Source organism: Terrapene carolina, unplaced genomic scaffold, assembly GCF_002925995.2.
Source record: "Terrapene carolina triunguis isolate 2854851 unplaced genomic scaffold, T_m_triunguis-2.0 Scaffold113, whole genome shotgun sequence".
Classification (NCBI taxonomy): Eukaryota; Metazoa; Chordata; order Testudines; family Emydidae; genus Terrapene; species Terrapene triunguis.
The window spans coordinates 12,068,645-12,095,845 of record NW_020664464.1 but is presented as its reverse complement, the minus strand read 5'-3'; the positions used below and the strand labels follow the sequence as shown (position 1 = coordinate 12,095,845).

The following is a 27,201-nucleotide window of genomic DNA, read 5'->3' as shown; positions in this document are numbered from 1 at the left end:
AAATTCCCATGGTACATTGGCCAACTGCATGTTGGACCAAATCCTTCCATCTTACATACACCCCAAACACTGAGTTGTTCACCAACTTTCTTTTTGGGAACTGGGGAGAATGAGACGTTGTGAGAGGATTCAGAGCAGCAGCAGGGCAGAAGCGTCACAAGGCCCACTCAGAAGCCCTTTGTGCTGTTAGTATCTTCCACCACTCCTACCTGCGGTATCAACTCCACACCAGCTCAGCTGCCAGAGACAACGCCATCCCCACGGATGAGAAAGCAGGAATGCTGTATAGCAGACAATTACCTGGGTTAATGCATATATGTTTTCTTGTGCATTTTAGGAGTTTTGTGGTTCACATTGTTTATGTCTAATAATATGATTCTGCTCCACAGCATAACCTTAAAATAGAAATTGTTTTCCCCTGAGCATGAAATTAATGAAGAATGCAAGGCCAAATTTATCATTCCCTAGTAATGTACTCCCTTCCTTGTGCTTAATGAGCTGAATTAAGTAATATAATCTACAGCAACCTGACCATCAACATTACAAGGCTGATAATACCTTGAAATAGGGAAGTTAACAGTCCAAGGTGAAGTCAAGCCACTTAAGAAATAATTTGATATTGGTGGATGCTATTATAAATCCAGTTATAAGCACATAGCAACTAGCAGCATAAAAAAAAGCAGCATTTGTCATTTGTTTATTCGGTGCAACCAGTTTTTTTTTCCTGGCTAGTTATTAGAATTTATTTTTCTCTTTGTCACACCTAGGATCTGATTAGCAGCACTGTAGCGTGTTCTATAGGTTTCTGTTTAAGATAACTTAGTCCTCCCTCTTGATATCTTGTTTCCTGCTGAGTTTCTCATCCAACTGAATTTCTCCAATGTGCTACTGAAGAAACAAATAAGAAATGATATGGTGAGAAAATGAATTGACTCTACTGGATATGCTCTATCCATCATTTCTTCATCATCATGGGATTGGAGTGTATTTCTTGGATTTGGGGTGACATGAAATGATATTATGTGACATTAGGAACATTTGAAAATCTAAATCATTTAACAGAGCCAGCTGCTTCTTTCTAACCCTGGGTTCTTTGTACATCTTTTTGGCCTTTACAGAATGGCAAGGAATGCAAATGAGGAAGGTGGTGGGGATGATACAAGTTTTAATTTCAGCTGGAAAATGTTCACTAGCTGGGATTACCTGATCGGCAATCCTGAAACAGCAGATAATAAGTTTGCCTCAATCACAACAAGCTTTAAGGTAAGATATAGCTCACTAGAGAGAGGGAACCTGATTCTCCCTTCACACCAAAGTCAGTCAGTCAATGGAATTATATCGCTGTAAAACCAGGATGAGAGTGGAACTAGGTACTGTGGTATCTCACTTGCTCTTTCCTTCTAGGACTGCAGGTAAGCAGCACTAGTAGCAACGGATGTGTTCTGTGGGATTGCTGTCCATGTACTTGCAAAATGATTCCTGTGCAAAACATGTTTTTCTTCTTCTCCTCACCTTTCCTAGCTTCCAGTTTCTATGGTGCTTTTATTTTAAAAAATGTTTTGTTTGAAAAATGCTGGTGACATTTTGCAGCACTGACATTGTCATATTCTCTTGCTACTCTGAAGAGATACCATTAGACAGCAATGTCATTGCCACCAGGGCCCATTTGGCATGTCAAAAAAAATTGATTCAGAAGTTTGACACCACACCTGCATCTCAGAAAGATAAAAAAAGGTCATTTTGTGTTTTCTCACAACAACAAATGTTTTATTTTCAAGTGAACAGAGAAACACAGCCTGGTTCCCTGTGCAATACAGCACATTCACTGACTGGACTCTAGACTTAGGACTGTCTGGTGACTTCAGTGATCTCTGGCATGCTCATGGGTGTGTGAGGGGTAGTGCAACAGCCGCATTGGCTGGAGGCATTCTGCCTCTGGAGTGCTGACATTCAGGAGCCGCTTCTACCATGCACTTCATTTGGGAGATGTAGCATGCACTCTCCTCCATTGCTGGTGTGGAGAGTGCAGGAGGCTAGGGCTGTGTTAAGGAATTAGACGAACAAGAGCGCCACTAATTCCACACTACTCAGCCAGCCACACCCCCTGTGCTTTCTGGCGTACTGTCCAGGGTGCTAATAATCCCCCCCCCCCACATTATGCATAAAGGGCCTCTCTCCCCCATGCAAGGATACAAGTAATTTCACTGGAAGTTACTCAGGTCCTGTGGGTGGAGAATAAGGCCCAAGGAGCTCAAGCAACAGTGGCTCTTTGTGCAGATTCCCATGGGGATTAGAGGGCTGTGAAGGGTCTGCCTGTGTCCTCTCCTCACATTATCCTATACCTACGTGGGGGCAGCCAGGATCTGGCATGAAAAGAGTGAAAATCACTTGAGAGAGAGAGTAAAGGTCTTGATAGATATCCCATGATGTAACCATCCTACCTTCATTTGTATGAACAGGCCAGGAACTGAACAGTAAAAGGGTGAATTCCTGGCCTCACTGAGCTCAGCAGTTTTGCCATTGACTTTGGTGGGGTCAGGGCTCCACTCAAGAATTTCTGCTCTCTCATTTCCCTTATGTAATAGACAAAAGTGGAATAAAGGAAGCAGAGCCACATAGAGCTATTAGAAGGCAGTAATCCAGCTGCCCTACTGGGCAAAAGATACATTTATGTACAGTAAAGTAAGAAGCTGTAACTAAACTCTTCCTCCACAAGGAAGGAAGGAAGCTGTAACTAAACTCTTCCTCCATCTTGGTGACAGTGTGAGTTCTTTCTGCTGATGAAGCTAGGAAGGGGTGGAAGTAGGGTTAGTTACTCAAGAGCCCTGAAATTCATCTGCACTCTACACAGAGTAATGTTGTGCAAATGTTTCATTTCAAAATCTGAAATCATACAGCCTTGGTCTAGTCTGTGGTTCCTATACAGAAACCCTTTTCAGTCCCCCTGAATTGCAGACCCTCAAAATGAAACCTTGCTGTCTCCATTTTTCAAGTTTCCCGGTTCCTTAACAAAAAGATTTCTGACAACTGGTCATACACTTATCCTTCTGGGTCTCCCAACTCACAGCACCTTGTGAATTCATTGTCAGTGCTGGCTTTGTTCGGAATCACAGCTTTGGCATGTGAGTTCAGGTGTAAGAGAAACTCAAAATGAAACTCAATGGGGCAAAGCCATAGAAAATGAACTGGATGATACCCATGCAAGCCAAATCCAGCCATGTCCCACGGCGCCAACAGAGATTTTGATACAATGTCACCTTCTTAAGAAACCTGATGCCCAAGAGTAAAGTCCATTCATCACAACTCATTTAAAAAGACTCTGTTATCTAGTAGTTGCACAGACAATATAGAGCCTGATGCTTTTAATGCTGCTCACTTACGGCTACACTTTTGTTTCCAATAAGTGCAGGAAGCTATTGTGGAGGAGCAGGAGAACCGAAAAGAAGAAAACATTCACCTAACCCGATTCCTGAGAGTTCTTGCTAACTTCCTGGCCCTGTGCACACTGGCCGGGAGTGGTTACCTCATCTATTTTGTTGTGAGGAGATCCCAGAAGTTTGCCCTGGAGGGCCTGGATAACTATGGCTGGTGGGAGAGAAATGAAGTTAGTCCCAGCACACGTTATGAAATAGATGTGGTGTGAAGTCACAGGTCTCTCTCTCGCTCTCTCTCTCTGCTCTGCTCTCCATGGTGCTTTTTTTCTGGTAGTCTTCTAATTAGGGCTTGGATGGTAAATGTGTAACAAGGGATTTCCCTTTCTTTTCTCTGTTTCCCATATTCATTAAGATAGTCATGTTTTGTTTTGCTTTTTAAAATAGCTTTTCACACTGAGCTCCCCCACTTCAATTCCAGCCCTGACTATAAACTCCTCCTCCTCCATGCCTAAACCTGTCTAATTTCTTGTACACATTCAAAGCAACTAGTGACAGGGCCTCACCTACTTTATCAATACAGCCTGTTAATGGCATTGTGTGGGTTAGCCAAAAAGATGGATGGGGTTGAATATTAACACTAACATTTCTGTGTTAAGCCTTTGTTATTGGTTCCTGCAGGTAAATACAAGCAAAGAGAGAAGTCATGAATCACAGTTTCAAGCAAAATGAAAGTAAATTCAAGGACATAGGAGAGTTCCATTAAGTCTTTGGTTAAACACGACATGTAACATTCACAAACATACACACACACACACACAAGTCTGGGTCTAACAAATGTAGCACACTTCCCCACAGCACAGACCAAATAAAAGACTTTGGGCCTGATTGCCCTCTTGCTTACACTAATTCTATATTGGTGTAACTCCACTGTCTTTGCTGTTACTCCTGATTTACACTGGTGTATGTGAGATTAAAATAACAGATTTTGTTACAGGTAGCTGAGACAAAATTCTTGTTCTGCCACAAAAAGGGAAGAGCATCAGTCTGTGCTCTATAGCATTTACTCTATTTAATGTTGTCTGGCTTAACTCACAGGTCACATTCACACAACAGCACCTGACCTAGCAAGGAACTGTAAACTATGATTTATTAGGAAGGTTCAGTATCTTATTACAGCAAACCTCTCACTGACTCCACTGGGAGAATTTTCAGAGCAAGGGGTGATTGAGTGATGAACAATGTTGCCTAGTGCAGTGGACTGAAATTCAGTAGACTTGGGATCTAATCCCGGTTCTGTCAATGGCCTGGTGGGTGATGTGGGCAAGTTACTTTACCGCTTTGTGCCTCAGTTTCTCCATTGGTAAAATGGGGATAATAATCCTTACCTCCTTCGTTAAGTGCTTGGCTATCTACTGATGCAAAGCCCTATATAAAAGCTAAGTATTATTATTTGGTAGAAAATAGGTAATGGGAGGAAAATTCACATCCATAAATTCTCTCTTTCTATCTGTGTGTCTTTATCTTATGTACTTGCAGAGTGTCCATACTACCTAAGCAATAAAACTACTTAACAACGGGCATATAATAAAAGCATAAAGAACTTGTGGGTAGACAGACTGATTCAGCCAAAACAGAGTAGTTAATAACACTTGAAAGAGAAGGCGGTCTTGTTACATTAAAAGTCTTTCCAGCAGCAAAAAATAGGTTTTACATTTAAGATCTTGCAAGCTCAAACACAATGGATTTTTGCAAAAAAATACCTTCCAACTTTTGTAAGAGCTACCAGCAGTGGGGATAGAGTAGATCACTGCATTTATATTTAAGGTATCACTATGTCAACATTCAGTTTTAATTCTAGACATCTCAAGGTTTTGCTACTATAAAGTATAAATCTTCCTCTTAATTAATTGTTAAAAAATTGTTACAATATTTGAAAATACATGAAAAATAGAGCTTTACTACTGCCTTCAGTAGTAGACAAGGCTATTACTATTGCATTCAGCAAGAATGGAAAGAGTGATTTATATTTACTAAACTGTTTATTCTTAAACTTATAATTTAAACAGCAAGCAATCAGCATTCAATATTAATTGCTGGTGTGATTTACGATGCTGAGGGCTTGTGTTCAGACTTCACTGCAGTCACAGCACTACTTACAAGATTCATAACCTCCCTTAGCAGCGGGAAAATCAGAGCTGCTTGTGCAGCTGTTATTTTCTAGCCTTCAGAGTGCACATGCACCTCTAGGAATGCAACACCTGATTTTCCACTACATTACATTATTGTTATGCCAGTGTAATTCCACTTAAACTACTGCAGTTACCCCAATGTAATATCCGTGTGAACAATATGGGAAAATCTGCCCCAGTATCTGACCCTGAAGCAGAGCAAATGTCGAGGGTGAATCCTTGCTCCCTCCATAAACATAGATGTAGTTGAATTTGAGTTTCTGAAGAAAGTTTTCAATTAAATTATGAATTTCAATGAAAAAATTTGAAAAAAATTCAAAGAAATTTACTTGAAAAGGTTGGCATTTTCCAGACAGCTAGAGAGGGTATTTTTTGTTTGTTTGTTTGTTTTTAATTTTTAAATTTTGGTGAACCTAAAATCCTTCTACCTAAATCTCTTTTTGCATTTCCAATTGCCCACCATATTCTTCACCTTCTGACTTAAATAGTCATAGTGTTGCTGTGTATTGTTTTATGACTTACACCTTCCATCCCACAAATGACTGTGTTTCATTGACAGTTGCAGTTAGCTAGAAGGATATTGCAGAATAAGAGGGGGTTCAGAGACAGGAAACAAGAATGCCTAGGGGCATGGAAAAACACTGACATGCAAAGAGATGGAAAAGAATGGGATATTTTACTGTAGAAAAGAGGTTAATAAATGGGGGCATGATAAAAGTATTTAAAATAATGGATGGTAGAGAGAAGGAAGTTCAGAAACTTCTGTTTGTTTATCCTGTCTCATAATAGAGAAACAAGGGAAAAATCAATGGATTGAAAGGTGAAAAATTCAAAATTGACAAAAGAAAATACTTTTTCACATAGAACACAATTGGAATGTGGAACTCACTTCACAGAATGACATTGAGGTCAGATTTAGCAAAGATTTTGATTTAGCAGCTTTAGCATGATTTAAAACGAGGGATTAGACATCTATGTTAACAAGAGCACACAGTTATGATAATAAACACTAAAAAGAGGGAAGAATTTTGGAAGGGATATAAATCCTCATACTTCAGGGTTTAAACCAACCTCAGATTATTAGTGGTTACAATGAGACTCCATTGAGTGCCGGATTATTCTGTAACTGCCTATTGGGGAGTTGCTTACACCCTCCTTTGGAGCATCAGGTGCTGGACACTGTCAGAGACAGGTTGCTGGACAAGACTGGCCACCAATCTGATCCAATATGGTAATTCCAATCTACCTATCACCTGTGTTTGCATGTATTTCTCTATCTATAGAGACTAGTTCAACAGCAACATCACCAATAAAAAGTAAGGACACCTCACAATAATGCAAAACAATAAGAACCAATGTTCAGGATTTCTATCAAATTTAGGTAAACCAAATAGGTAAGCACCTAAGAACAATCATCTGTTAAATTAATAGTACACAGTGGTAAATAGATTCCGCCTTCTTCAATTATAAAGCCAGAAGCTGCAAGGGATGGCAGCTGCATACTTTTTGTTTATTCAGGTTTAACAAGTAAGTGTGATTTCTTTATGTTAGAATTAGTTGTTTAAATAGTGATAATTAAACACCTTTCTATATTTATAGGAAACAGCTCTGAATTTCTATCATCATAAAACCTCCAGTTATTCAGAGAGATTACATGGTGCTACAAGACCCATACAGAATATGCCGCTGGTTGTCTATAAATATGAAAATCCAGTAATTAGCACTCATTAAAATCCAAAAACAGAAAAGCAACAAATAGAAATGCCATTTATTTCTTACACTGTTTCCACTGATGAAACTCTATGAGACACCAATGCTCTGTAGTTGCAAATGCAAGGGGGTAATTTTTCTTGCCTGCGTAGTCCCTTTTTGGTGTCACATTACATGTGCAAACAGAAGTGTAACCTCAGCTTTCTACCCTTTGTTATTAGGATGTTGTAAATGTATTACATTCTGTTTAAGTTTTGGCAAGAGTGGGCACAGAAGAGGTTAATTTCAGGGCAGTCCCAAGATATCTGTAAAAATCAAACAAAAGAACAAAAATCTATTTCACCTGCAGTCCAGCAACCAACTCCTTATGAGTCCAAATGGAATTAGATTCAGTTTGTAGAATGTATAATCCATATTGAGTTTCAAAATTATTAGCAGATATCTTTATGCTCTAGGACCATTCAACTCAATACACTTGCATACAGTTATATAGACAAGTTAAGTATCAGAGGGGTAGCTGTGTTAGTCTGGATCTGTAAAAAGCAACAGAGAGTCCTGTGGCACCTTTAAGACTAACAGATATATTGGAGCATAAGCTTTCGTGGGTGAATACCCACTTCGTCTGACATCTGATGGAGTGGGTATTCACCCACGAAAGTTTATGCTCCAATACATCTGTTAGTCTTAAAAGGTGCCACAGGACTCTTTGTTGCTTTTTATAGACAAGTTAGTGCAGCTACAGAATGCTAATCACAAAAGGTAGAAAGGAGAGGACAGACTGGGTTTGCACCTGCAATGTGGACAATCAATTACAGATAATTTAAGGGCCATATAAGGGCCCAGATACTGAGTTAGTGGTGCATTGTTCTAAAAATACCTCATTTTGTTTAAACCCAGATCCCTTTGGCAATCTATTAGCCTTAACATGCAAGAGGGGTGGATATAACATGAAAGATGATTGGAAATGGGAAAATCCCTCAGATCTGATACAGAATTTGGCCTGAAAATAGGTGCCATTTAGAATAAAATAACTAATGTTTTATTATTCCTTTCAGTGCTAGTGGTAAAAAGAACTTTAAAAACAGAGATTAAGAAAAGTTCCCCAATTATCCATTTACAGTAGATTACAATTGATTTTTCCTCACCTCCATCCCCCATAAAAACATCTTATGTGAACTCCCACAATAAGTTTTGTTTATGCACTGGGTGAAATGCCAGCTAAAATGGCAGGGGAAGAGCAAAAGCCCAGGACTCCTCTCTAACTTTTTCTTGTGTCATTCTTTGCAGGTGAACATGGTCATGTCTCTCTTGGGAATGTTCTGTCCAACTTTATTTGATGTAATCAGTTCTCTGGAAAATTACCACCCTCGAATAGCTCTGAGATGGCAGCTGGGGCGCATCTTTGCTCTCTTCTTGGGCAATCTATACACATTCATCATTGCCCTGATGGATGAGATCAATCTCAAGGCAAGCTAACCAGGAATTGAATGTGTGTTTTTTTTCAAACGTCTAATGACTGAAGTCAAGGGTTCCCAAGATGGGACTGTGACCTACAGGGAGACCAAACAGGTGTTAAGAGGTTGTGATTACAGCCAGGCAGGAATTTTTCAATAAAAAAAGTTTTTTCATCAGAAAAATGCTGATTTGTTGAACCTGAAACTTATTGGGAAAAGAGTTGGTTTAAACAAATTCCTCAACTCAAAAAAAAAAAAAAAATTGAAAAAAAATTCTGAAATTGTCAAAATATTTCATTTTGACATTTTCAGAACACAAATCTCTCATTTGAACTGACTTCATGTTAAGAAAATTAAGCTAGTTATAGTCAAAAATTTAAAGAAATGGCCAAAATCAAAACAAAACCTTTTGATCGATGCAAACCTAATTATTTTTCATTTTTGTTTTGCAATTGTTTCTCCAAGATGTTTACTTTTCATCGTGATTCAGGATGTTTTTTTTTTTCAAAATCTCAAAGAAATTCACAGAATAGGTAACTTTTCCCAACCTCCCCCCCAGCTCTAGCAGTGACCACTCCACCATGCCCATATTGTTCCCTCCCACTTATAAGGGAGGGACATTCTAGGGGGTTGGGACAGTCTAGGAATGGGAAAGATTGCGAACCACTGAGTTAAGTTCACACAGTTGATCTCCTGTTTATTAAAAACACATTTGGGATTTTTTTCTAGCTGGAAGAAGAGAAGATAGTGAAGTATAACATGACAATATGGGAAGCCAGCCTCTACAATGGTACGATACCAGAAAATGCCACTGCTCCTCCAATACAGGTGGATCCTGCAGACGTCCCTAGAGGGCCATGTTGGGAAACAATGGTAGGGCAGGTAATGCAATTTATTTAGGATAATAGTGAATCTCTCAGAAGATTTTACATCAGCACCACTCTTTGTTTCTGTTCTCACCTGGCATTTCTCTAAAGTAGAAAAGACTTGGGGATTGGGGGAAGACAGGGTCCCATGTCACTCCTTAGCTAATGGGCAGAGAAATACTTATTCCTTTTTTGAATCCTCTTAGGCCCTCACAGTTCCCCTTGCCCTCACACATTGACTATAACTTGTAATGACGACTGGAAACATTTCTTTTCTCCTCTATTTTTCTATTCTCTTGTCTTTCTCTCTGTCTTGTACAGCATTTTTAGCACTCATGAAAGGTGATGGATTTACCATGTGGAAGATGAGTAGCATCATTTTGATTGGAATTTTGATCACCCAAGACCAATTTGTGACAGCAAAATGAGTGTACCAAAAGGTACAAAATGTGTAGTTCAACAAGGCAAGTCTTACAAAATCGTGAATAGCCATCACTGCATTTAAGAAGTTATTTCACCATATTTTACGGAACAGGTGCAAGTGTTGCAATTTAACCCTGTGGGCAGTTTCAGGCAGCACAGTTTAGTGATGGGTGTACCTAGCAGTTCTGTTTGATTCTGTTCAACATACATATCCATCTTCGCTATCCATGTTCTATGTGGCTTCTGTGATCTTCCTGCAGCCTGTTTTCCTCCTTTTGACCTTGTCTTATCCTCTCTCTCTTAACTTCCAGCTTTTTCCTCTCTCTGAGACCAGATCCTCCATTGAATCCTAGCTTTTGATGCTCCAGTCACACTGCCAATTTCCCTGTCTGGAAACCAGGATCTTCATTGGGAAATCTTACAGTCCTTTCAAAAAGCCCACTGGAGAGGTCACCAGTAGGGGGCAGATAGCCTGGAAGATACTAACAGTTTAGCAGGCTCTCTGCTGGACACACTGGTGCAGAATTACGAGCTGTGAAACTCAATCTGTTGTGTGCCTCAGAGGAACAAAGGTTTTAATTCAGCAGCATTTGAGACCCATCAGCGACAGTGACAGACTTTCTGGAAACCACAATAATAGGACCAAAAATTGAGGGAAGAGTAGGTCTGGGGTGAGGCCTGATAAGTGGTGAAGCATCTACTGGGGCCTCCCAGTGGGATGTGGGCAGGGAGAAACTTTTATGTTGGGATTTTCCATCTTCTTCCCTCTCCAACTCCTGTGGGAACTAGGGGGAGGGAAGAGAGGATGGTCTACCCTACATGTTTGAATGCTTAGTGTCAGGGGTAAAAAGGGGATTTAGGATATCATCTACATAAGATGTTGCAGCCCTTCTGCCTCCCAGAATAGGGGGTTTTCCACGGTGGGGACTGGATTACACTCTGGCAGTCCCAGTTGGTAATGGTCACTTAGCAGGCTGTTATCCACCATGTTACAGCAGTCCTCAGACTGTTCTAACATGCTGGGGGCCAATTTGGCTCCTGGCAACCCCCAGGGATCAGTAGGGATAGTAAAGGGGCAGAAAGGTCCCCTCTCTTCTAAAATGTGCTGAGCACATCTGGGGATGTCTCCCAGTATTATTTATTTATTACTAGCCTAAACGTTCTTTTAAAAGAAAACATTGTGTCAACAGGAATTTGTACGACTGACAATCTCTGACACTATGACAACATACATCACAATTATAATTGGGGATTTCCTGAGAGCCGTCTTTGTCAGGTTTTTCAATTACTGCTGGTGCTGGGACTTGGAGTATGGATTTGTAAGTATCTCTCTCTCTTAATTCCATTGTCAGATTATCACTTGACATGTTGGTAGTAATTTGTATTTTCATCTTGAGCATCCCAAGTTTAGAGAAGACAAGGCCCATCAGCTTCAAAATCCCTGAACAACATTAAATATTATCTTTTCTCCTCTCTTGCTACTTTGCTTTGTTTATACACATTTCCATTTTAAAGGATCTAATCCATATCCTACTGAAGTCACTGGAAAGGCTTCTGTGAGCTGTAAATCAGGCTTTAAATGGTTTCTAATATGACTAAGCCAGCCAGTGGGATGGGGAAAAAGCATCAAAGGGCTGGTTTTAGATACGTTAGAAATTGTTTTAGTTGGAACGCTGTTTTAATTAAGATTAATCACGATCACATAACATTCACCTGATTAGATCAGTGATTCAATTTGTTTGGTGACAGGTGCATTCGGACTATCTAGAATGAAAGCCTGTGGCTTCATTTAAGTCTTTGGCAAAATCCCATGGACTTCCATGAAGCAAGGATTTCATCCTTAGTCTGTAGGATGTTTTCTAAGGCCAGTTATTTCCTTGTTTCCTTGTATCTGAAGAAGTGAGGTTTTTAACCCACGAAAGCTTATGCCCAAATGTATCTGTTAGTCTTTAAGGTGCCACCGGACTCCTTGTTGTATTCAACAATAGAAAGCATTCAGAATTGAACTTGATGTAAACTTAAGTCTGTGTCTACACTAAAGACTTCTTCTGGAATAGCTATGTTTGTCAGGGCTATGATCCCTGTCTGACTAGATATGCCCGCAAAAGCCCCTAGTGTAAATACAGTTATACCAGCAAAACTGTGCTTTTACCAATATAGCTTGCTTTGTTCAGGGAGCGGGTACACTGGTAAAGCATAGTTTTGCTGATATAAGCTGTGCCAACACTAGGAGTGCTTTTGCTGTTATAGTATACGGGTATAGCTATACAGTACCGGTAAAGGGCTCATAGTGTAGAAAAATTTTAAGTGTAAACAGAGTTCCCTTACACAGTTAATTTCTTGGTATTTCAATGCACCCATCCTGGTAATATTTAACACCAACACAATAAATAGAATGCAGTGTGTAAAACTAATCTCCTTTCATTCCTCATCCATCCCTCTCTCCTCATTTTATGCCATGAAAGTATGCATGGATTTATTATTAATTATATTAGGAGCTATCTTCAGGGAAAAAAATGACACTGAGCTATTCAGTCGGGTTATTACTCAGGGACAGCTAATGCAAGATGGTTAGGATGCTTGCCATTCTAGTTTCTTGTGGAAGAGTTCCATAGCTATGAACCAGCCACTGAGAAAGCACTCTGTTGTGGCAAGTTTCAGCCTTAACACTGTTAACACCAGCACCCCCCTGACAAATGGAGCTGTTGTGGTTGGTCTCAAGAGAAAGGCAGTTCCTGAGATAACCAAGGCACAGCCTCTGTAATGTCAAAGCCAGGCACATAAATGAAACTCAGTGTTGGACAGGGAGTCAGTGCGCCATGTGAAGGTCTGGAATGATGTGCTCTCATTGCTCTGTGCTACTTAGTAGATGGGCTGCTGCGTGTTGGACCAGCCGGCGCTTCATCAGACTTCAAATTTACCACAGCCATTGTGCTAGTTGAGCCTGGAGGTGAGGAATGCATGAATCATTGTGGCCAATCTCATATCGCACTGAAAGGGGCACAGCCTCCTTACCAGCCAATAGTAGCAACAGGTGTTTTTGGGTACTATGGCTATTAGGGGATCCAGGAGCAGTGAAAAGTCCAGAATGACTCCAAGCCTTCATGCCACTCTGATAATTGGAGAGCAGATGCCGTCCATTTAGAGTGATGTTATAGGCTTGGCCTGTTTCCCTCTTCCTACAAACTGCTCCTCTGATTTGCCCAGCGTTAAGAGCAGCCAGCTGCTCTTCACGTAGGTGCTTATCTCGCTGAAGCCCTGGGAAAGATGGGAGGTGCCAGAATTTGATGTGAAGGAGATATAGAGCTGAGTATCATCCTCATATTGCTTGTACCAAAGGCCATGGGAGCAGATGTACTGTAAATCTTACTGCATGGATGATAATCACAGTCCCTGAACCAAAGTGGCAGGAACGCCTTTATTGTTCTCTGCAGGAAATGCTAACGTCATTGTTGGCTTTAGAAAAAAAGATGAAAAAAAAATGGCAATTTGCTTCCCGGTGGTTTCTAAAGCCTGGCCAAATGCAAACAGTAAGAAATGTCACTTGTTAGATCATCATCATTACCCCAAAATATAATGCTGTCCCGGATTCCTGGGAAAGATGTTACAGGTACGGTTTGAGAACAAGTGACAATGAGGTGATATAGGCTTAGGCCAAACTATGACTTTAAGCATGGGAATAATCTTACTAAAGTCAACGGGCTACTCACACTTAAAAATGGTGTGTGCTTAAGTACATTGCTGAATGGGCCCTCAACTTGAAGCAAGTCCTGTTGCTCATTGTGCTCTACCCAATGCCATTGCACCCTACCAAGAGATCATGTCTCCTGACCCAGATACTTTGGCCATGCTCCTCCTCCCTCCTTCCCTGACTCATAAAAGACGTCATTTAGCCCTCAGAATAGTATAGACCCGGCTTTACTCACTTGGATGTAAAGTATTAAACTGGCTGGTCTTAGTTTCTAGTTTTTACGCTTGAATCAGGAGTTCTATTCAACCATTTAGCATTTCAATTTCTCCAGTTAGTATTTCATACCACTGCCTAATTTTTGCTTCCCCATTGCTTTTAGCTACCTTCTTGTATGTTAAAAGAATAACAAATAAATCAATAAAGCATAGGTTGGACAGACAAGAGCTCTAATTAAATGTGGACTAAAAGAGCAAGACCATGTCTCATACGTTTTACGCTTGAGCAGGCCTGCCATGCACAGCACAGCTACATTTGACAGGATAGTCACACACTCTTGATTGCTTGCCTGGGAATATGCATTGTCAGTGATCCTGGGGCAGCCAGCAAATGGGATGCTCTGATTAAATGTTAATGAAAGTTATGGAACGTTTACTTGGGAGTAAGTGGATTTCTTATTTTTGTTATTGATTATTATTCACTAAGTGCCACTAATACATTTCCTGGTTGATGAAGCTAAATGAACTAGCTATGGATAATTCAAGGTCACATTTAAGAGATTTGCTCAGTTTACAAGTCAAAAGTTAAGGGCCCAGATTCACCAGTGCAGTCTAGATACCTTGTGCAGCCCTAGTAATGTAAAGCAGCCAAAATCCAAGCTAATTAAGCCAGGTTTACAGATGCTGTTGGAGCACACAAAGCAGCCAGAATTTACTGGTGAATCTGCCCCCGATTTTCCCACTGCCAACCCTGTTGACACGATTTAATTTGAAAAAAAAAAATCAGGCTGTGTTCATTCTGCCTCTTCCATCATCACCAGTAGTAAACTGATAGTTTTGTTGATACTGTATGAAGTAAACTAAAATCCACTTTACTTATCCATAAAATAGTGAGAATTTGTATTGCCCGGCAGTATTCTTTTACTTTAGAGCAAAGGCTATATAAACAACATACATATCACAGCACTATATATAGACATGTATATTTCATATAAAAAGTTATGTTAAGAGAACATTAAGGTTGCAAAATCAAGTACTCAGGTTATAGTATTTCCTAAGGGTGCCTGTGCAACCTTTTCCAGCCTTCCCCTAGTTGCACCCCTCCCCCAACATTTTCTGACTAGCTCTAATACATTCACACACACTTATACATAGATAAGTGCCCAGAGGTGACCATTACTGGAATACTATGTCCAGTTCTGGAGTACACAATTCAAGAAGGTTGTTGATAAATTGGAAAGAGTTCAGAGAAGAGCCATGAGAATGATGAAAGGATTGGAATAGGCTTAAGGAGTGCAATCTCTTTAGCTTATCAAAGAGAAGGTTAACGGTGACTTGATCACAGTCTAATTGCTTACATGGGGGGCAAAGTTGATTCTAGAGGACTCTTCAGTCGAACAGTCAAACAGATAAGAAGATCAATGGCTGGAAGCTGAAGCTAGACAAATTCAGGCCAGAAATAAGGTACACATTTTTAACAGTGAAGGTAATTAGCAAATGTTAACTGGAACAATTTACCAAGGGTTGTGGTGGATTCCCCATCACTGTACAATTTTAAATCAGGATAGAATATTTTTTCTAAAGAGATATCCTCTAATTTAAATGGGAAATCCTATGGCCTATGTTATACACGAGGTCAGACTAGATGATCTCAATTGTTCCTTCTGGACTTAGAATCTGTGAATCATTGTTTTAAAAGTTCAAAGCATATCCAATAAAAATGGAGCTCTTTGTACTTTCCAGTAGTACCTTCACCTCTTCAAAAAGCTCAATAAGATTTATAATGAAATATTGCAGGCTGTACTGAAGGCAACACATTGATCTTGAGTCATATTCATTTGTTTCATGAATCATTGTTAATATGCAACAGAAGAGTCTTGAGAAGACATTGCCAGTATGTTGTTGCTGTTGTAGATGACAGTTTTAATCTACAGCTCTGTGTCAGTTTAAAACATTATCTGCAAGCCTAATGGAAGCATTGTGCCTTTTCTTTCAGCCTTCATATTCAGAGTTTGATATAAGTGGAAATGTGCTGGGACTGATCTTTAACCAAGGCATGATCTGGTAGGTGTGGCAGAGAACATGTATGGTATTAACAGATGGTTGTATACTAGGTCAGCTTAGCCAGCAGGGGTGTGAATTTTTTCACACTGCCTGTGAAATCAAGCATGAAACATAGAAATTCACATATTTGTCACTTCTGAAATGCTGGGCTTGATTCACCACTGTAGTACTCCAGTTTTATGCCAATGTAGTTCAATAGGTATCAAACTGGATACCTTGAAATCAATGGAGTTAAATCAGCAAAGAATTAGGGTAACAGTGGCGAGTCAGTCCCAGGCTAAGGTTATGGGACCACATTCAGCAATATATTCTGCTATCTTTTGCACTGCTCCGGTGACACACAGCAGCTGTAAAGTTAGGTTTATAGCTGCCGAGCATTGTTGGAGCAGCGGAGCATTCTGGAGACTCTGATCTGTGGTTTTATATTGAAAAATAACAATGTATTAATGTGGCACAAATCCAAAGAGTTTCTCAGTCAAAAAGCTGTTTCCTTACCCCTGTATCCTATGGAAAAAAAATGGCAGAGATAAATAAATACCTAAATAAATATATAAAAAAATCTGCCAGTGTGAACTAACGGATCACTTAGTGGTAGTGCTCAGCTGTGCTACTGAGTTTGAGACCCATTTCTGGTCTTCATGAACTGAACTGATAAGTGCTGGGACCACTGTGGGGCAGCATGCTAAGTCCCTTTGTGGAGTGATTTACATCACTCAGGAATGATCCCTTGCTCCATTATTGGGACAGCACTGACATATACTGCTGAGCATACTTCTCAACCCTCACTTGTAAAGACAGGGACCGACTATGCTCTACAGTGGTTTTACTCGGATATAACTTAATTGAACTTCAGACTCTATACTGGTGCAAGTGAGAGCAGCATCAGGCTCATAAGGCCCAAGTCTCAGTGCATTAGGGGGAGTTTAGTCTTCCTCTGGCTACCCAGACAGCAGCTGGGGATGTCCCCTTTCCTGGCCCTGGAGCAGCCCCTGGTACTCACAGCAGAACTCATGTGTATCCAGCCTCCTATGCATCTAATCTAGGCCTGGAGCAGCAGCCTCATGCTGCAGCCAGTCTGCTCATCACATACATCACAGAGCCACAGAAATATGGGCCCCTTGGTTAATCTGGCCCTAGGTACATTGAAAATCCACAGGGCCAGTGTCTACCTGGCACTCGAGGTTAAGCTAACAAATTGGCTTGTAAAACAGCATATTATTGTGTGATCATAAAGGCAGTAGCAACTGACATCCCAGTTGCTCATACTTAACATTTCTGCTGCACACACTCCACTGTTCATCAAGATGATACAGCTGTAGTATAAAATGCACTCCCAAGTTTATGCACCATGAATGGCACGGTCATTCCACCACCATAATTAGCACTTTTTTTTGGGGTGGGGGGAGAAGATGGGAGGGGATTGAAAGTCAGCCTTTCATTATGAAAAGTTGGGAGGTTGGTTTCGGGATCAGATGGGGTTTATTTTTGATTACTTTCAGAACATTTCATGTTTAATACCTCATTCAAATACAGATATTATACACATCTATACTCTGTCACAATATACACTTTCTAATATAGCATGGTCCCCAATGTGGGATCCACATGGACCCAGCAGTCCACCTGCCTGCTACATACTGCAGGAGCGAGACCATAACATGTTAGCTAATGTTGCCTGTATCAAGCAGTGAACTTGTTATGTTTTTTAGTGATTTAGCATTTATAATAAACATTTGATCATCTCAAGTGAAATTAAGAGAGACAGTAAAAATGACAGCAATAAAATAATGAATAACTATTTTAGTTAAAATTTTAATAAAATATATAATGAGTTATTGTATATTTCTAGAATTATTTCGAGCTGCACACACATGTACTCACTTGAACTGCAGTGACATGAGAGCTTTTGGTGTGGCTGGGTCTAGCCTGTATCTGGAGAGGATTTGAGAGGCCCGAGTATATTTGTGTATATTTGCATGTGTATGTAGGGAGATTCATTTCTCTCTTTATAGAAAGGCTTCCTGTTCTGCAAAGTGAATGGAATGTAAACCTTCTCATGTGAATTTGCATATTAATGAGTCATCTGCAAAATTTACTCTGGATTGCTTCAAATGTTGTACCTAAAAATGATGATAATGGGCACAAATTAGCTTGATCCTCAACTGACTGGAATCAGTGAAAGTTTTGCAACTGATTTCAGTGAGAGTATGATCAAGGGCACAAGGTGTCATATGTGCCCTCAGCCAAGAACTAGCAGAGTCTATATGGTCTCTATCCATTAAGAACAGATGAAAAGAAGAAGAGGTAAAGTTTCAATATAATAGTAATACCTAGCTCTTATGTAGCAATTTTCATCCACAGATCTCCAAGAGGGGGCACTCCATAGAGGGGAATACCATTATCCCCATTTTAAACATGGGGAAACTGAGGCATAGAGAAGGGGTGTGACTTGCCCAAGGTCACCTAGTGGACCAATGGCAGAGCTGGAAATAGAATCAAGTCTTCTGGGTCCCATCCACTTAGCCACACTGGTAAATAGAATTAGATCCTCAAATCAGAGGGGCAAGAAGAGTGAAGCCAAAGAACATGAGTGCCCAGTGTTTCAAAGTCATAAACATGTAACTATAAACAACTAACAACATTTATCAGAATCAATAGGTACTTAATTAGAATCAGGCACTAAATAACTATGTGTCACATTTGGGTGCAACTACAAAGAGAGAGAGGTTTTAAATGAGTACAAGTATAAGATATTAAAGTCAGAAATAGTTACCAGAATAATAAAGATAAAATGCTTCCTAGTAGCAAAAACTTTACAAGCTATATTTGGTTCAAGATAAAATCCTTAACACATGTTCCCAGCTACTGGGCTGACCAAATTCTCAGATCAGAATCTCTCCCCTAGAGTCAAAGGGCTGGTTCCTTTGTGTTAGGTAAAAAAAGAGAGCGAACCTGTGATGTTTTTGCCCTCCATTTTTATGTTCAATCACCCTTTGAAATGCATTTTCCTGAGGTTTACTTCTAGATAAAGTTCATTCCAGCTGTGAGGAAAGAGCCATAGAGTGAAAGAGGTTCCATGTTATTGTTTGCTAAAATACAGATCAATCTGTTCCTGCCCCCTTTGTTGCCAAAGAATGGCCACTTGACCAGTGATTGCTAATCAGCTTTGATGATGCCAGTCTAGACCGTCAGTTTTGTCCTTTGTCTTTGTGAAACCGGTTTAGTGAGACTTGTCTGGTAAACACATTGTAATCATAATTTCAGTTTATGTTCATACCTCTTACTACACATTCCATACATTACACAAGAATATTAATGATCAGTATGTTATTAGTTTTTAAATGATACCCCACAAGGCATATTTTACACAACGATTATGACAATAATCTGTAGTGTGTGAATACAGGAGTGCTCTCAGTCACACCATGGTAAAAGAATAAGTGAAGTAAATGTCAGCTCAGGAGACAGCAAAAATATTAATAAAACAACAGCAAATTAAATTAAGACTAGGCTGGATTATGATAAAACAAACTACTCATCAAGCCTGTAAGAGATTATGGGGTATAATGTTTGGGATTATGTGTTCTATAAATGAATCACAATCTATCTGAGTGGATTTGAAAATGAAAGAACCATTTAAAGAAGAAGAAAGTGAAAGGGGGAAATCAATAACAGTTTTCTGACTGGTTGTTAAAATTCAGTTGGAGAAAGAAAAAGGGGAGGGGGGGAGCCTTGAGACTTGGAAAGACATGATTTAAAGAGTATTTTAGCCATATGCCATGAAGTCAATGGAAGGAACAGAGCCAAGGTCAATAAAAAGAGTTAAACAAGGCTTCATAAGCTACAAAATGGAGTGCATTGTATGTGGCTGCAAAACAAGGCAATGAAAGCCCAGGGTGGGTGAAGAGTTTTGGTGTATCTAAGGCTGCAGAGTTTTACAGAGCACTTTTCTTGTTTGTTTCTAGGATGGGTTCTTTTTACGCTCCAGGCCTGCCAGCTATCAATGTGTTTCGTCTCCACACCTCGATGTATCTGCAATGCTGGGCTGTGATGTGCTGCAATGTCCCCCACGAGAGGGTCTTCAAAGCCTCTAGATCCAATAACTTCTACATGGCCATGCTGCTCTTTATTCTCTTCCTCTCCACTCTGCCTGCCGTGTACACTATTGTCTCTATCCCGCCGTCCTTTGACTGCGGCCCATTCAGGTCTTTCACATTTTATATCCGTCTCTTCCCTGACAAATAGGTTCTCTCGTGGTATGACTACTGTACAGTGAATGACATAACTAAAACCAACTTCCTTACTAAGTGTTGGCACTTTATAAACTATGCTAATTTTACTTGTGCATAGGACCATAATCTCTGAAGATGAATTAAATGTGAGAGAAATGATTAACTATTTAAAAAGTATTCACTAACTGGTAAGACAGAAATTCTGTTTTTTCTTAAATAAAGTTTCTTACTAGTGTGATCAAGTCTGAAATTATATGTAAGGAAGAGAGAACCATTCTGTTAGAGATACATGTTCTACCTGCTTGAGGTGATCTGTTAGAGTATAAAATAGTCTCATTGCTTGGGAGATAGAACATTTAGAATAGGCTGCAGCAAGCACTAGAAAACGTACTGCAGAAAGGGATGTGGCAGTAGCAGAGGGGAAGACTAGATGACCGAATAGAGCTTTTCCATCTCAAATTTCTGAGACTCTCTGCAGTACTTCAGGGAGTTAGATTCAGTAGCACTGTTATAATATATTTCTGGTGCTGAGAGTCATCCCCTGGAGTTCTCAGTAATAAAGGAAATAAAGGGTGTCCGTGTTGACAGCAATTTGTGTGTAAATCCATGTATATTGCAATAAGAATAAACAATAACCCAGATAACGTGGCCTACATTTTCAAAAGGGACTAGTGATTGTGAACACCTCAGTTTTTGGATGCCCGGCTTGAAACACCTGAAAGAGAATTTTCAGAAGGTGCGGAACACCAACTCTTCAATAATCTTTAAGGTGTCTCAAGTTAGGCGTCCAGAATAACTAGTTGCTTTTGAAAAAGAGGAGCCTGCATTCCCCTGCAAGCAGGTAACAGCAGAGGGGGATATAGCTATGAAGACACCTGCCCATCCAAGAACAAAGCTGATCCCATGCCTTATTCTTCACCCTGTGCATTGCAGAAGTGGAATATCAGGGGAGAAATCTTCAGCATCTCTGTTTGCCATTTAGTGTGACATATTACACTAGTAAGCAAGCAATAGTTAGACACGACATTTAGATTTTAAAATGTTTGAGTCTTTGATATCTGCTAGCAAAAATGTGTTAATGGAGTAAAAGGAGAAGAGCAGTAACATGGAGATCTGGTTTCCAGTGAAGGGCTTGAAAAATACATTAGTAAAGTGATCCCAGTGCATCTTCTAAAGGCACAGAAGTCTTGATGTCTTAGCTCTAAAAGTTCCTTTGGGTATAGGCAAATCATTCAGGAGATGTTTTCCAGACACTCACCGTCACTATGTGGGAGAAATGCATGAAATACCAGCAAATCTGCTGAGACATGAAACTGGTTGGATTTCACAGAACTGGTACAAAGCAGGTGATACTGATTGCCAATTTTCATTTAGTAAATCAGATCATAGAAGACATAGAGGGTGACATCTGGGGACTGGTCTATGTAACTGCAATCCCAAACCATGTGTAATTCAGGATTAGATAAACTAGAACAGCTTCAGTAAGATTTCCTTTGCCCTATGCCCCAAGGAATGAACAAGCTACCCATTTTAACTTTTTTGGTGCTGCTTTAATCTGTTAACATGCATAAAAAGTTATGTTTTTCTTAAAATCGACTCAGTAAAGAGCATTTAAATAATGTGAATGACAAAAACTTATTGTTGAGCCCAGCCCTGGTCTGATATAATCATGTTGTATGCTGATACACAATGCTACACTGGCATTGGCAAGGTATGTGATACAGTGTTAATTTTTGTTTTTAACAGTGGGAAAACTAGAATGTTTGAGGTCATTTCAGAAACCTTAGAGAATGACTTCCCTTCCTGGTTTGGGAAAGTATTTAGTTATGCTTCTAACCCTGGACTGATCTTGCCCTTCATATTGCTTATGGTGTAAGTACAGTATCTTAAATCAGATCAGCGCTTTCCTATGTGAATCTCTACCCAATTCCTTTCATGTCAAGCCTCCACAACCGTAGGTGTCCACTGGAAACACAGTCAAGTACAACACTGATTGCCTTGTGTTGAGGGACTTGAGGAATTCACAAGTCTTTTGCTTGATCATAATTAATGTGTAGTTGCACAAAGGGCAGGCTCCCCAATCTTTCTCTTTTGTTCAATGGCTTAATTTTTGTCTTGTTTTGTTACCATAGTGCCAAAAATCATAAGAAGCAAAAACAAAAAACCCCAAATAAAAACAAAAACAACTCCCCCCCACAAAACTATATGAGGTCCAAAGCGGAGCGAGTTTAATCAGTCCATTGGGCAGAACTGCACATCATAAAACCTAGCATGTTTTGTAGTGAACTCTCAGAAGTGCTATTCCCCTGATACAGAGCTTTCTTTAAGCCTGTTCCTGGGCATCTCGGGTTTTGTGTAATAATAAAGAGGCCTGAAAAGCAGCAGAACTACCATCATTTTGCTAAACTAGGTGTGAGGTAAGAGTTGGGGGCATGTAGCAGAGAACCCACATAGAGGGCTTCCAAATTAGATTCTTTGGCTAAAACCCCAGTGTAAGTGGTGTGCAGTAAGGCATGATTGCTACCCCCTTGTACTAGAAGTTCCCTGTCCAAAGTCCACTTTCTGAGACTTTGGACTAGGAATAGACATTTGTCCATAAATCAGTCCTGAATAAGAATAATAATCCTGATACCTTTCATCCCAAAGGACTTTACAAAGGATCACTTAGCACACACAAAAGTGCAGCTACCTCTTGGGTAGGGTGACCAGATAGCACGTGTGAAAAATCAGGATGGGGTGGGGTGGGGGGGCAATTGGCGACTATATAAGAAAAAGCCCCAAATATCAGGACTGTCCCTGAAAAATCGGGACATCTGGTCACTTACTCTTGGGTAAAATTCAGACATGATTTAACAACACACAGTTATACTGCCAAATATTTTAGAAAAGGAAGTGAAAAACAGTAAGTGTAACAGAAACTGCAGAAGGAACTTACACAGGCAGAATGCAATTTTGAGATGAAATTTGGCAAAAACTTGCTGACAATCATACTATATACAGAAAGACTCTCACTGAAGAATATGGGTAGCTCCCATTGATTTCAAGGAGAGCTATCTATATTGTGCATTAGGGGACTGTGGCCCAAAACAAAGGCAAAGACAATACAAGGCAAACTAGAGTCAACAAAACAGGGAGAAGATTAATCACTTATTTCAACCAGGAGCATGACATACTGTTAATATCATTATAAGACAACACATAGCTGGATCTCCAGTTAGAGTTTCATTAGGTGAGAGTAGGGGGTGAAAGTGTGCTAATTTCTTACAGTTATTTAACAAAGAAAATTATGCCATGTAGTTGTGATTTTGTGTGCTAGAAGATTATGATTTAGAACAAAAATCAACTAGTTTTCCATGTTTTTGTTTGTTGTCTTTCCTGTCACTACAGCACTTAAATTTCCTATTGTTGTGCAAGTTTAAAGGATTTTATAAACATTTGGTCATTTAAAAAATACATTATACATCTTTTACAAGTCAGTTTTGCAGAACACCCATGTTATGGAAGAACAGCTGGATGGAACTGCCTCCTTAACACCGTAACTGAAAGGAAGGTTCTTAAATAGGGAAAGTGAATTTTTCAGTTAGGTTGTTCTGGGATCTCAGGTAGAAATGTACTTTCTTTCTCCTGTTAGGGAGCACATAACTGAACTGTCAAAATGTTAGTGTTAATAAGACTGGGTAGTGGAGTAAAAGCCACTCTTCATATTAACACATTATAGAGGATAGGGACAACCTATTTATTGTAATGTGGATTTATTAAGAATGATGTTAGATTTTACAGTTCTTACCTAACAGAATGTATTCTTTTTCCTTTAAAATTTAGATTGAGTATCTATTATCTCAATGCTACATCCAAAACCTACAAGGAAGCTAACTTGGATCTCAAAAAGAAGCTACAAAGTGTAAGGATGCCATAAAGAGGGTAGAACTGTTACTTTTTATTGTTGTGAATCAGTAGAGAAATGATTTAAATAATTAAGGTATGTCTCCCTCTCTCCCCTTTGACCAGCAAGCTGAGGAAAACAAAAAGAGAAACAAACAAAAAGCACAACAGTCACGGGAGATGGAAGAAAACTCCCTTGAGACTAAACCCAAGCAGCAAGGAAGCAAACAAGACTCCGCAGCAGATCAAGGTGCGACTGCTCTGAAGATGTCTGTATATTTGCTACCATCCCTCTACACTGTCTCAACTTCTCTACTTACTGTACAGTGACACCCTGAGAAGGACAGTCATGAAAATTAAACAGTGCAAATTAACCACAATACAGAAGCTTGTAGCCACCAGGTTAATCTTTATGGCATTGGTCTTTCTCCTTCCCTTATAAGAAATATTACAATCTCTTTCAACAACAATCCAGAATCCTACAGTAGTAACAAACTGCAAGCTGTATTACTTTGGACTGTTAGGCCCCAATCCAGCAAAGCACTTAAGCAGGTTCTTAATGTTAGTGGGACTATTCACATGCTTAAAAACTGAGCATGTGCATAAGTGTTTTGGTAGACTGAAGTTTTATTGCAGAATACTACAGTAATTTTTATATTGGAATATTGAGGGCCAGGTTGTGGTTTTTAAGTTCAGGCTCCTGCAGGGTGGGTGCAGTGAGTCCATGATATAATAGGAATCCTCAGGAAGAATTCTGGCTCAGTCAGCCAAACTTCTTCCTAGGCATGGTCCCAAGCTGCATATGTGGCAGCTCTACCTGCCTTAAAGAAGGTGTGGTGTGCTCTCCCCTCTACACTCAGGCACTACTGTCCTCATTGTCCATGCCACAAAACAAGCACACAGTTTGGCATGATTGGCAGCAGGAGAAGTCAGGGCTGGAATATTAGGGAGGATGTAGGTCAGGAATGAGGCACATCAGCAGAGCTATGTGGGGAATTCCAAGTGCACCCTGCTGAAATTGGCCAGTTTTATAATGAAATTGCTGAGTTTTGCCATCTCTCTCACACCACCCTCACTCCCCCAGTAGCCTAGAAACTGCCTCCACTTACTTGGTGCTGCCTTATGTAAGGGGGAGGGCTTCTACGTTCCTTACTCAAGGTCCTGGAGGATGGGAAGGGCTGGCTGGAAAACTTCAGGGGGGAGCTGCTGAATCATTCCCCATAACCTCACTCTAAGAGAATGGGTTGGCAGGGTAAGTGCTGAGCTTTCTCTTGCTCCTACTGCTCTAACAGAGAATCTCTGTTCTATGGCTCAGTTTGATTTTCTAAATACATTTTAGGTACCCAGAAAGGACGAGGTGACAAAGAGTCTAAGAAAAAGACCAGCCACCAACACGAAGCAAGCCCCTCTCAGCAGCACAGCCCTGGCCCAAATGTTCATTATTCCTCGCATGGCAGAGGAGGAAGCCTGGCTCCGCCCCCACACATAGCTGTGACTCGACCACCAGTGCCAAGAGGATATGGCATGCCCGGCTACCCCCCCAGAAATCCACGCTTTGAAAGTTTTCCTGGAGGACACCCAAGAATGCCAAGGGGCACTCCTAACTATAGATAATAAGGCTGTTCTACACTTTCCTCTAGTAAAAGTGAACTACAGGAGTATATGGTACAATCCGGGCAAAAAAAATGGCCCTGATTCAGCCAATAAGTGAGGTGTCCCATTGATTTCAATGCGACTCCTCCTGTGCATGAAGCTGCTCAGTGTATTTTCAGGATTGGAGGCTTCAGTACCAATATTTAACAGAAACCACTGCATTAGTCTTCTTGTTAATTTGAATGTCTTGGAAAGATGTATGTTGTCATGAGTGTCAAAGTGTTTCTAAGTATATAAATGTTTATGATGAGAATGAAAATGTTAGTTTATTCTTGCATAAGTTTCTCAGTGTGTTTCTGTAGCATCTCATTGTTACTTCATTTATTTTTAAAACCACAGGTAATTGTCAATATAATTGCTTGGAAATTATATCTGAGTCTGTTTTACTTGAGCAGCGCACACAGCTTGTGTTGGCCATCTGCAGAGGAGTGAGACTCACCTGATTAGTTTAGACTGGAAATATATGGCTACCTTTCAGTAGCCAAAGCATGACCTTTAAATACCCAGAGATATTGTGCAGCCTAGTGTTTGAAGTATGTGCTTCCTAGTTCAGAGGCATTATGCAGCTGAGCTTTTAATTTTATTAAAATCCCTATTTTTCCTGTCAGTACAGTAATAATTCTTACCGTATGCAATATCATACAGCCACCTCCCCAAGCACCTGCTCATAGCCAGAGGTCACTCTGAAGCACCTTGCCTGTTTCCATCTCTTCAGGACCCTTTAAAAACTCACAGTTCAAAGGTAGCTCAAAACAACTCCACAAGGAGTCCCAATTATTTAGTCCTCTGATATATACTGGCCCTCTAGGCCCCAAGCAGTTCAGCATCTCTCCCCTGATTAACCCAAAAATAACACAAAACACAAACTCACAGAGTCTTCATCCCAGCTGGCCTTTACAGGATCTCCTTTGCTTGGACAGAGTCCCTCACAGGCCTTCTACCCTGAAGGCCTTTCTCCCACTTACTCCTGCTTCTACAGCTTTTTTTCCACTGCTAAATCAGGGACCTACAAACATCTGCTGGCTCTCTGGAGTTACAATTTCCGCAGCCCCTGCTCTCTTAGAGAAACTTCTTGCTCTTTTTTTAAATCCTGGGAATCACCTTATTCAGCCCAGTTGCGGCTGACCCTGTAAGCAGGGATGGTTTAGCCATAAACTCTCCAGCCCATGGGGCAAGCTGCCCTGTTACATCACGTTTTAAGAAAGCATTTCATATGCAAAAAGAAACCATATTTGAACAAAACAGTTCAGCCCTGTCCTTCGGTATCCGCCTCCAAAATGCTTTCCAAGGTTGGGGTGCTCTACATGGGGGCCTTAGGGACAGATAATGGGCACTTGCTATTACTGCTTAATTATTATTATTTATTTGTATTGTGGTAGTATCTGGGATCCCCAGACCCCATTTTGATAGGTGCTATCCAAACACAGGACAAAAAGGTGGTCTCTGCT

At 40.2% G+C, this 27,201-nt stretch overlaps 1 protein-coding gene across 1 annotated transcript in view; it reads left to right on the top strand.

Moving 5' to 3' along the window:
• The window catches only part of TMC1 (transmembrane channel like 1), a 64,263-nt gene extending 38,549 nt beyond the window's left edge, over positions 1-25,714 (top strand). The window contains exons 9-19 of the mRNA XM_024211034.2: positions 1,119-1,263; positions 3,410-3,604; positions 8,561-8,740; positions 9,457-9,609; positions 11,207-11,335; positions 15,919-15,986; positions 19,952-20,191; positions 21,965-22,090; positions 24,041-24,119; positions 24,227-24,350; positions 25,440-25,714. Of these exons, the coding sequence (XP_024066802.1) occupies positions 1,119-1,263; positions 3,410-3,604; positions 8,561-8,740; positions 9,457-9,609; positions 11,207-11,335; positions 15,919-15,986; positions 19,952-20,191; positions 21,965-22,090; positions 24,041-24,119; positions 24,227-24,350; positions 25,440-25,714 (1,714 nt within the window). The remainder of the gene's footprint in view (positions 1-1,118; positions 1,264-3,409; positions 3,605-8,560; positions 8,741-9,456; positions 9,610-11,206; positions 11,336-15,918; positions 15,987-19,951; positions 20,192-21,964; positions 22,091-24,040; positions 24,120-24,226; positions 24,351-25,439) is intronic.
• Positions 25,715-27,201: the final 1,487 nt, after the last annotated feature.